The sequence below is a fragment of the Camponotus vicinus genome, unplaced genomic scaffold (genome assembly GCF_025532165.1).
Source record: "Camponotus vicinus isolate PSW18456_S1 unplaced genomic scaffold, iyCamVici1.0 SCAF_7, whole genome shotgun sequence".
NCBI classification, from domain to species: domain Eukaryota; kingdom Metazoa; phylum Arthropoda; class Insecta; order Hymenoptera; family Formicidae; genus Camponotus; species Camponotus vicinus.
In genome coordinates this window covers 12,913,556-12,925,926 of record NW_028141979.1, presented here as the reverse complement: position 1 = coordinate 12,925,926, position 12,371 = coordinate 12,913,556, and the positions used below count along the sequence as shown (strand labels likewise).

At 34.4% G+C, this 12,371-nt stretch overlaps 1 protein-coding gene across 7 annotated transcripts in view; it reads right to left on the bottom strand.

Moving 5' to 3' along the window:
* The window catches only part of Dhc62b (Dynein heavy chain at 62B), an 835,389-nt gene that overhangs the window by 704,555 nt on the left and 118,463 nt on the right, over positions 1 to 12,371 (bottom strand). For all 7 annotated transcript variants that reach the window (XM_083104284.1, XM_083104287.1, XM_083104288.1 and 4 more), the window contains exon 6: positions 9,531 to 9,741. In XM_083104284.1, coding sequence (XP_082960410.1) covers positions 9,531 to 9,741 — 211 coding nt within the window. The remainder of the gene's footprint in view (positions 1 to 9,530; positions 9,742 to 12,371) is intronic.

Sequence of the window (12,371 nt, the reverse complement as noted above, 5' to 3'; positions counted from 1 at the left end):
GGAAATAAGAAGGATAAGGAGTAACATAAAGGAAGGGGAGGCAATGGGATTAGATGGGATCCCGGAGGAAGTATGGAAACATGGAGGAGAGGAATTGGAGGAATGGGTATGGGGGTATTGTAATAGAATATGGAAAGGAGAGGGGTGGCCGCAGGGTTGGAGGGAGGGAGTGATAGTTCCGATAATGAAGAAAAGAGGGGGAGAGAAAGCAGAGGATTATAGGGGGGTCACCCTAACGTCGGTGCCGTTTCATACGGAAGGCCAGTCGGAAGCCAACATGCACGCGAATACCTCCACCGGCACTTATTTGGTCAGCGAGCGACCTTTCAGGGATCCTCCGTGGCAATCGGCATTGCATCCATCGAGTGAGATACCAACATCGCTCTGGATTCGCATATCACTGTGTTAAAAAGCAGCATTAGGTGTGAGGTCTGGATAGCTCAGTGGTCTAGAGCAGTTGCCCGGAAAGCGAAAGACTCGGGTTCGATTCCCGATCCAGCCACTTGTGCCTCACATATTTTTCTAGTCTGCGAATATTGTTTTCTAGCAATTATTCGTTAGGCTGAAAAATGTGTGAATGCTCTCTCCACAGGATATGCGTCAATGCCGTTGCCACGGATGGATTCTGTTGCTCGTTGATCAAATGGGCGTAAAGACACGTCCGACCTCCTCCCACATACATCCCTATCCTTTTCTGGAGGGAGGGGAGAGAAAGCAGAGGATTATAGGGGGGGTCAACACTATATAAGATATATGCAACGGTATTGGCAGAGAGGTTAAGGGAGGAGGTGGAAGGTAAGGGAATTATTTCACCGAATCAGACGGGCTTTAAAAAGGGAATGGGGACAATAGACAACATATATATATTAAATATGCTGATAAACAGACAAATAAATCGGAAGGGGAGAAAATGGTAGCACTGTTTGTTGATATGAGGGCAGCGTTTAATTCGGTGGACAGGGGAGTTTTAATAGAGACGATGAGGGATAGGGGTGTAAGAGATGGACTGGTGAGGAGAGTAGGGGAAACAGTAAGAGAGACAGCGAGCAGGGTGAGAGTAGGAGGGGAAACCGGGAAAAGTTTTTGGACGATAAGAGGGGTAAGGCAAGGGTGTCCTTTGAGCCCAATTTTATTTAATATATTATTAGCAGACTTGGAGGAGGAAATGGGGAAAGTAAAATGGGGAGGGGTGAAACTAGGGGAGGGGAGGGTGTATTCCCTAGCGTACGCGGACGATATAGTTTTAATGGCGGAAGAGGAAGACGAAATGAGAAGTATGATGGGAAGGCTAGAAGGATATTTAGATAGGAAGGGGTTGGAATTGAATACCGGAAAGACAAAAATAATGAAATTTAGGAAGGGAGGTGGAAGAGTGGGGAAAAGGAAATGGTGGTGGAAGGGAAGAGAGGTGGAAGAGGTAAGGGAATTCCGGTACCTGGGATATACACTGCAAAGGAATGGAGGGCAGGAGGCTCATGTTAAGGAAAGGGTCAGGAAAGCGGCGGCGGTGATGAGACAGGTATGGGGAATTGAGAAAAGGAAGTTTGGGAGAGACTGGGGAAGAAGACTCTGGATATTCGATAGGCTGGTGTAGACGATATTGGGATATGGAGATGGAAGGAAAGGGAAGAAATGGAAAGACTCGAGGAAAGGTATTTGAGGTGGGTATTGGGGGTAGAGGGAAGAACACCGGGGTATTTAGTAAGGGAGGAATTTCAAAGGGACAAATTGTGGGGTAGGGCAGGGAGAAGGGCTATGGCGTTTGAAAAGAAAATGAATGAAGGGAAGGGAAGTGAACTGACGAGGAGGTGTTGGGAAGAGATGAAGGAAAGATACAGGGAGGGGAAAACAAAATCGAGATGGGAGGAGGAAAGGAAGGAATTCTTCGGGAGCAGGGGAATGAGGATAGAGGAGATAAAGGGGAAAAGAGATGATGGAGAAACTTGGGTGGAGGAAATAGAGAGTAGGGAAAAAGATAGGCAGAGAAGGGAAAGGTGGGAAAAAATAAAGGACTTGAAATGTAATAGATGGTATAAGGAGATTAAGGGAGAGGGGATTCCAGGATATCTGAAGAAGGGTTGGGGAGAGAGTACGTGGAGAAGGGTGGCGAGGTTTAGGTTGGGGAGTGAGGTAAGAGAGAGTAAGTATTGGGAAGGGGAGGAGAAGAAGGTCTGTAGGATATGTGGGGGGGAAGGGAGACATGGGAACACGTGTGGGAGGGGTGAGGGAGGCAGGAGGAGGTAGAAGGAGGCTGGCAGGAAAATGTGGGATGAGTGTTGGGGGATGAGGGGGAGGGAGAAGAGTGGATGAGGAGAATAGAGAGAGAAAGACTGGGGGAGAGGGAGGAGGGAGGATTAGGGGGAGAGAGAGGAGGTGAGAGAGTGAGAGAGAGAGGAAGAAAGGGAAAGAGTGAATGAGAGATAAGGGGGGTTAGTGAGGGCAGAGAATGGAGAGAAGAGCAAAAGGAAACGGAAGTTGGCGGTGTGTGTGTGTGTGCGGAGCAGCTATGGGTGAAGAAAAACAATCTGCACTCATGGCGCTCATACGCAATTGTATTATATGCGAAGCGCGTATGGATAGGAGGTGCTGCGGTAATATGTAAGGGCGGGGCAGATTGCGAGCGAGATATTGTTTGTAATTTATTTTTGTAGAAGATTTTTATAGAAGATTGTAACCCTCAGGGGAACAATAAAGCTCCTATCTATCTATCTATATAATAAATAATATTATTAATAATCAACTGACTTACCTAACCTTTACTGCTCGCTGTCGTTAAGCCCGCCAAGACTTTTGCGCCCACTCGGTAACTCACGATACGCCGTTGTTTCGGCCGCGCATGCGCGAAAAACCCGGCCCATATCGCCACACTGCCTATACTAACCTTGGCCCCCCACTTTATCAGTTTAATTTAGTTTAATTTCTGATAAACTGAATTTAAAATAATTTATTTAATAATGTGGATTCCTTATGGAATTCAAAATTTTTTTCGTTATTGGATTTCAGAATTTTTTTTCAGTTTTAATAATATTTTTAGATGACTTGGTACTGTATAGGAAGTTTTTTATCAATAGTCAAATAGTTCAGTAGTATTTTTTCGTAGAGTAATATTACGCTATACGATAATTCCACATCTGCCCTATGACAGTACTTACTAGGACCATGTTAATGCCATGCACCATACAAAATTTATTTCAAAGTGGCGCCAGCGGACAAAACATGACGATTTCGAGGATGACGCTTACCAACGTGTCATGCCAGCCCCTTAAGTGGCATTGTGGCACGCTGGCCAGTGCCATACAAACGCCCGATCAAAACTACAGGGAATTTAATATTAATATTAAGGCTCTAGCGATGCTTCCGGACAAATTTGCATATTTTTATTAGATTTTAAGATATATTATTCCGTTGTATAAGAATAAGCAAGTCATCTTTTTTTGGTACTGGCCTGTAATTGATGGAAGCCAGGTAATTTGAATAGAGAATCCACTTTTTCTAACATTCCATGCTGAAGAGAAAACGTCATGCAAAATAATAATCATTTACATGATCTTTAGATTCTAACTATATCATAGGAATGACGAAAGACATTGACCATATTTTATTTCTCAATTAACCACAAAATTCACTCACAAGAATGACAGAACACGTATGAGTCCAGAGATTCTTGGTTTCCTATCTTACAACTGAAATAATGATGATATATTGTTTTGATTAAACGGAGAAATTATGCGCACGGTTCTAACAAATTTAAAAAATCACTTCACCATACACATAGTAAAAATTGTGGACACATTTACGTGACATCTTGAAAATAAAATATAAAATAAAATAATATTTAAAAATAACAGCAACTTTACAAAAACAGATTTGTAGTAGTTCTCAATAAACAAAATAATTTAAACAACATGACTTCTATTTCAATCATATACTTAGGTTCAGTGTGATGCCAATTTAAATTCATTAGACTCACACACACACACACACACACAAAATTTCCTTGATAAAAATTGAATATTTTTCTAAATACTAAAGAAGTTATATCATGAAAATGAGAACTAATTAAATACAAATTTTATCATATTCTTTTTTCTTATATCAAAATTAATAAGAATTGACTATTTTAAAGGTAAAACTATTTTTCATGCCTCTCTCTCTCTCAGTGTCGAACAACGAATTATTATACATGGTATCTGATAACTTTTTGCACATCCGAAGTGTGAAGATAGATTGGTTCAATTTAAAAAGGAAAGTCCTTTACTGTTTTGCGATCCTCGCATAATTAGTGAAAAATTAATTAAAAAAGATCAGCCAATCTGCGTGAGTAGAAGCGCGCGGCGACGAGAGTCATCCCTCTTTAAGCTGATACTAGGCGCGCGGCAGAGCAGCGAGTGGGGAAGGAGTGGTGAGTCCGGGCCGCACTCATCACTCCTTCCCCACTCACCGCTTCGCCGCGCGCCTAGTATCAGCTTAAAGTGGGACGATTCTTGTTGCCGAAGATCACAAAACAGTAGAGGACTTTTCTTCTTAATGTGAGCCAATCTACCTCCACACTTCGGATGTGCAAAAAGTTATCAGACACCCTATATAATTGTTACAAATCACGAATTGTAAATCATGAATTACATCGGCCAATCTGCGTGAGTAGAAGCGCGCAGCGAATATGCGCATAGTTCAGCGCTAGTATTATATGCAGTTTACAAAAACAATTTATTATTTACTTATAGAACAAAATAAATTTAACATTCTACGTACAGTGTAATCGATTTTATCAATTAATTTTAAAATTTCTTTTTCCGTTTTATGTATATTTATAAAATAAATATAAATAAAATAAAATTTAATAATATTTAGATCAATCTCTAAATTATGGATATATCTTAAATATGGATATACAGGATATCTGAGATCACCCGTACACCGCTTTTCTTTCAAAAACTAAGCATTTTTCAGAAAAACATTTTAAACAAAAATTGTATGGTTTTGAGGGGAACATAAGATGGTGTCATTGGTTACACCCTCAATAGTCGTTTGAAGGTCACGTAAAGGTCACTTTCAATTTCTTAAATGGGATTTCCTACTTTTCATTACATATTCTTGTAGCTTATCTCAAGAGCTTTCCAAAACACTATAATTAAATATTTTTTATTAGTACTTTTCGAGTTATAAGGTTTGAAAGTGGCAGTATTTTGACATATTTTGTTAAATATTTATTTTTCGAATTCCTTACTTTTGATTTTTGCAAACAATACGAATCAATTAATGTAAAGAAAACACATAATTGTTTTAAAGAAAAACTTGTTGTGTAACTACTTATTGCATATTCATTATTTTCTTTGCCTTTCACGGTTCAGAGTGAATCCCCATTTGCCACTTCACTGCACGCAGGATATGCGTCGATGCCGTTGCCACGGATGGATTCTGCCGCCCGTTGACCAAATGAGCGTATAGACATGCCTAATGTCCTCCCACATACATCCCTATCTTTACTGTAAACTTGCCCTATCAGGGTCCATCCGCCATTGTTTTCCATCGGCACAGTGGAAATATTGTTATTTACTAGAGGGATCTTGAAAGATGTGTGTCACTCTATAGCGTTGTGCTTGTCGGTGCCTTTTCTTACGGAAGGCCAATCGGAAGCCAGCATGCATTGCACGCGAATATCTCCACTGGCACTTATTTGGTCAGCGAGCGATTTGGATCCTCCGTAGCAATCGGCATTGCATCCATCAAGCGAGATGGATTTTGCCGCTTGTGGATCGAATGAGCATATAGACACGCCTCCACCTTTATTCTGTAACTTCTAATACTTGCGTTATGTCTACGTATCACTACGCAGAATTTTTATATCATATAATAATTGCGCAACATATACAACGCAAGCGTTAAAAGTTACAAAGTAGGGGACTCCTAATCTCCTCCCATATACATCCCTATCTTTACTGGATTTTAATCACGCGAATTGGCCGACCTTTTGTAATTAATATCGAAATTTTACGTGATTGTTCGCAAAATTAAAAAAAAATATATAAAATTTTTTAGCCATCAGTTTATCAAGATCTACTTATGATTTTTCTTTGACACACGATAGGGAGCACAGAATAGGGGGCTGAAACACTCTATACATACATACATATACAGGGTCTTCAAAAAGTCCCGGAACGCTAAAATATCTTGAAAACGATCAACTATAATGAAAAATATGTAAGAAACAAAGTTGTAGGACTAAATAAAATGTACCTAATGATGATAAGAATTTGACCTTGGATGAAGTACTCATATAAAGGTTAAGTTGATTTTTTTAAATGGAACTCCCCACTTTTTATTGCATATTCTTATAGCTTATCTCGAGAGCTTTCCAAAACACTATAATTAAGTTAGTTTTCATTAAGTACTTTCCGAGTTATGAGGCTTGAAATAATTTCTTAATTTTACGTAAATCATAAAATATCTTGTAAAATATTCATTTTTCGATCATCTTATCTTAATACTTTTATGTACAAAATAATGAGAGGAATCAATTGGTGTAAAAGAAACACAGTTATTTTTAAGAAAAAATATGTAATTGTTAATTACAAATTACATATTTTTTCTTCGAAAAAACTATGTGTTTTCTTTACACCAATTGATTCCTCTCATTATTTTGTACATAAAAGTATTAAGGTAAGATGATCGAAAAATGAATATTTTACAAGATATTTTATGATTTACGTAAAATTAAGAAATTATTTCAAGCCTCATAACTCGGAAAGTACTTAATGAAAACTAACTTAATTATAGTGTTTTGGAAAGCTCTCGAGATGAGCTACAAGAATGTGCAAAAATATATAGGGTATTCCATTTAAAAAAATTTAAGTGACCTTCACGTGACCTTCAAATGACTCTTTAAGGTCAAACCAATGGTACCATCTTATGGCCCCCTCGAAACCAAACAACTTTTGTCTGAAACATTTTTCTCTAAAATGCTTAGTTTTTGAAAGAAAAGGGGTGTACGGGTGGTCTAGGACACCCTGTATATTGTTGCGCTCCCGCGTCCCGTCCCTGCGGATGTATTCGCCACCCGTTATTCTGTCGGCGGGAAGTTCGTCGACGGAAGAATATCGTGTCCGCGCGCGATGTCAAGACGTTTGTTTTAAACAACAACTGTCATTGAGTCGGAAAATAGCTGTCAAGCTATTCGGACGCGTTTTTATATACGAGTTAATTCGTTGTGTGATTATTCTGTTATTGACTGTGTTCTGTGTTGCTGTGTTGCTTATTAAAGTTTCTCGTTACCCTTTCAAGTGTTTATTCATTTTACGCGGTCCGCGACGGCCGATTTCCTTAGTGCGCGTCTTCGATATACAAGGTTTTCGAAAAGTCCGGAAACGATCGAATATCTAAAAAATAAAGCATTTTAGAGAAAAATGTTTCAAATAAAAGTTGTTTGGTTTAAAGAGAGCTATAAAATGGTGGCAATGGTTTGACCTTGAATAGTCGCTGGAAGGTCACATGAAGGTCACCTTAAATTTTTTGAATGAAACACCCTGTATATTTTTGCACATTCTTGTAGCTTATCTCAGAAGATTTCCAAAACACTATAATAAAGTATTTTTTTATTGAGTACTTTTCGAGTTATGAGGCTTAAAATAATATCTTAATTTTACATAAACCATAAAATATCTAGTAAAATATTCATTTTTCGATTATCTTACCTTAATACTTTTATGTACAAAATAATGAGAGGAATCAATTAGTGTAAAGAAAACACATAGTTGTTTTGAAGAAAAAATATATAATTTGCAATTAACAATTCCATATTTTTTCTTAAAAACAACTATGTGTTTTCTTTACACCAGTTGATTCCTCTCGTTATTTTGTACGTAAAAGTATTAAGGTAAGATAATCGAAAAATGAATATTTTACAAGATATTTTACGGTTTATGTAAAATTAAGAAATTATTTCAAGCCTCATAACTCAAAAAGTACTTAACGAAAAGGTACTTAATTATAGTGTTTTGGAAAGCTCTCGAGATAAGCTACAAGAGTGTGCAAAAATATATAGGGTGTTCCATTTAAAAAAATTGAAGTGACCTTCACGTGACCTTCAAATGACTCTTCAGTGTCAAACCAATGATACCATCTTATGGCCCCCTTGAAACCATAAAACTTTTGTCTGAAACATTTTTCTCTAAAATGCTTTGTTTCCGAAATAATTGCGTGCGTTAATTAAAATGGCTCACCCTGTATATATATATTTTTTTTTCTTTATTATCAACATTAATTTATAAATATTGTATCATAGTATAGATATCTGAACTTATTAATATATATGTATATTGACTAATTCTATGTTTATTATAAAATCAAATTTAAAGACGAAATTTTAAAAAGTTTTGAAATATAATATTAATATAATTTTTATATGAATCAAAGCAATTTATCGATTTTAGTATGATTTTTTTTATTTTAGAAGAAATAATTCAATCGATTTTGAAAAAATATATCAAACTCATAACTTTATTTCAAATAAATTTAAACAAAAAAACATTTTGTCAAAGAGGGTGTCGATAAAGGCTTAATTTGCTTTATTTATTTTTATTTTTTATAATTGATAGTATTACTATCAATTATATTGAAAGGAACATAAATAAATAAGTATGTATTTGAATAAAAAAAATTTTATTGAAATATTTACTTTACTTATCAATCATAATGATACAGTAATGATAATCTCTAAAGTAACATTAAAATCTAATAAAAAGAAGAAAGGATAAAAAGGAAAAATTTCAAAGATATTATTAAAATAAAAATAATACTATTACAATAGTATATTAATAATGTTATAATGTTATTAATAGTATTATAATAATTATCACACAGTTGTTTCGATGTTATGAAAAGTTATATTGACGTTTTTTTTTTATATTTTTTCGTACACTTATGTGACCTAAAATAAATAAATAATGACATTCAAGTGAATAAGATAATTTATTCTCTGTATAATTTTCAACCAACAAAATATAAAACAAACCATATCTTATATTATGAACATAAGATAGATTTTAAGTATATTTTTTACTGTTCGTGCATATAGTATTTTCACCAATTTTATGTTATTTTATTATATCTTATGTATAATCATATACAACACACAACATATGTAAAAATCTTTATGATACATGAATGCGCTTTATGAAAAAATTGTGACTGAATGCTAAAAAATATGATTTTAGCGATTTTTGACAGTCCATTATAAGTTCAGGGAGTATTTCTTAAAGATGGTATTGAAAGAAGAAAGATATTTTTGTATTTCCAAAGACTTTATATATCTTTATTTTTCTTATTTTCTTTATATTTTTATTTACGATATGAAAGAAAATCGATTTTCCAAAGATTCTATATTTTCTATATTTAAAATAAAAGAAAGTCGATTTCGCATACGTAAAAAGAGCGATATTTTAGAACTGATTTAGAGCCTTATCGACACCCCTTCTTTTATATATCATTTCAATAAAATAATTGTCCAGCGAATGATTAGGAGGAAATCTCACCCAATTCCATTAATTCTCTTGTAGTTCGTGGAACATTCAACGCGCGTTCTTTTAGTATTTCGAACGTAGTACATATCTCTAGATTGTAAGTCCAATGACGCTGTACCAATTTGTCAATGATGAGTTCTCGTAGCTTGTTTGCGTAAGCAACGAGGCTGCATTTCGCGGTGACTTGATTCAATTTTGTCGTTACTATATATTCGTTATTGGGCTGCAAACATTGTTTTCTCATTATTCTTATCATTTCCAATACATGCAAAAATAATGAGTTCCATATACTTATATTCAGTAATTGAATCTTTTTGAATAATTAATAAGCTATTTGATAATAAAATATAATAAAATGAAATACTATAGAGTTATGATTTATTTTTATAACGAAATAATTAATATTAAATATGCATAAAAGGTTACACAGTAACAGTTTATCGTCGGATATATTATAGCAGAGGTTGTCCTGATAATTCCACAAAAATAAGTGGAGGACAACATTAGTTTAGAAGACATAACAAGTTAAAGTTTGATAATTTGAATGCCTTCTTTAACCATTAAATCTTGATATTAAAAGGATGCCAGAGTCGCAGCTGAACTATGATGAAAAAGCGCCCTCACTTGAACATAATTAAAAACGTCACTACATTACTAACACTTATAATAATTACATAACCGAGTATTATCCAGGATTGGGAAGTACCGCGTTACTTGTAACGCCGTTACCGTTATAGTTACTTTGTTTGATAACGGACTGGTAACGGCGTTACATTTTTTTTTCTGTAACTGTAACGATAATGAAGTTACATTATTTTAGTAACGATAACTAATTTAATAGTTACTTTTCATATTTTGAAAATACTTATGACATCGTGATATTTCTGTTATATACAGGATGTCCCATTTTATTTTTGTCAGTCAAATATCTCGATATTACTTAGAGTTAGAAAAAAATGTTTCCGACAAAAATTGTATAGCTTGAAGGGGGCCATAAGATGGTGTCATTGGTTTGACCTTAAAATGTCGTTTGAAGGTCACGTGAAGGTCACCTTCAATTTTTTAAATAGAACCCCCTATTTCTTATTACTTATTCTTGTAGCTTATCTCGAGAGCTTTCCAAAACACTATAAAAAAGTATTTCTTCATTGAGTACTTTTCGAGTTATGAAGCTTGAAATAATTTCTTAATTTTACATAAACCATAAAATATCTAGGATGCGTTCCGAGTTACGCATGAAGCGCGTAGACTGCATAGAAAATCGTTCCGATTTAACCAATGCGCGCATTAGTAGCGCTTTAGTAGCGCTGAGAATTCTCTAGATTGTACTAACCGTACTAAATTCTTAGCATTCCTTCCAGCGCATTGACTGTCTCTTCTCTCGACTTGAGGCAGTTGTTGCGTTTATGCGATCTATGCGTTTCATGCGTAATTCGGAACGCAATAACAGATAACAGATTCTTTGTGACGATGGAAAAACAAAAATTATATGAATATCTAGTTTTATTTGAAGAGACTAATGAAATAATAACTTTGTTTTTAAATAAAAATGATATGGAGAAAGCAAGCCAAGATAATATTAATATATTATTTTACCTTGATTTATTATTTTATTATTTTATTTTATTTATATTTATTATTTATTTATATTTATATTTATTATTAATATTTATTTATGTTTATATTTATTATTATTTATTTATTTATATTTATATTCATTTTTATTTATATTCATTTATTTTTTTATTTTATTTGTATTTATTTATTATTTTATTCTATTTTTATTATTATTTTTTATTATTTTTTAAATTATTTTTTTTATTATTTTACCATTTTCAAATCGTATTAGCGCATAGAATGCGCAGAAACCGTTCCGAATGATTAAAGCGCTTCATGCGCATTGATAAAACGGAACGATTTCGAAGCACTGCGCAACAGTAATGCAGTCTATGCGTTACATGCGTAAATCGGAACGCATCCCTAGTAAAATATTCATTTTTCAATTATCTTACCTTAATACTTTTATGTACAAAATAATGAGAGGAATCAATTGGTGTAAAGAAAACACATAGTTATTTTTAAGAAAAAATATGTAATTGTTAATTGCAAATTACATATTTTTTCCTCGAAACAACTATGTGTTTTCATCACACCAATTGATTCCTCTCATTATTTTGTGCATAAAAGTATTAAGATAAGATAATCGAAAAATGAATATTTTACTAGATATTTTATTGTTTATGTAAAATTAAGAAATGATTTCAAGCCTCATAACTCGGAAAGTGCTTAATAAAAACTTACTTAATTATAGTGTTTTGTAAAGCCCTCGAGATAAGTTACAAGAATATGTAATAAAAAATAGGAGGTTCCGCTTACAAAATTGAAGGTGACCTTCACGTGACCTTCAAACGACTTTCCAAGGTCAAACCAATGACATCATCTTATGGCCCCCTTCAAACCATAAAACTTTTGTTGGAGGCATTTTCCGCTTTCGCCCCTATCTGAGGAGATATTCTCGTGGACGGATTAAAATGGCCCACCCTGTATACAGGGTGACCCATTTTAACTTAGGCAGCCAAATAACTCGAAAAATAAGCAAGATAGAGAAAAATGTTTTAGACAAAAGTTGTATGGTTTCGAGGGGGCCATAAGATGGTATCATTGGTTTGACCTTGAAGAGTCATTTGAAGGTCACGTGAAGGTCACTTCAATTTTTTTAAATGGAACATCCTATATATTTTTGTACATTCTTGTAGCTCATCTCGAGAGCTTTCCAAAACACTATAATTAAGTACATTTTCGTTAAGTACTTTTTGAGTTATGAGGCTTGAATTAATTTCTTAATTTTACATA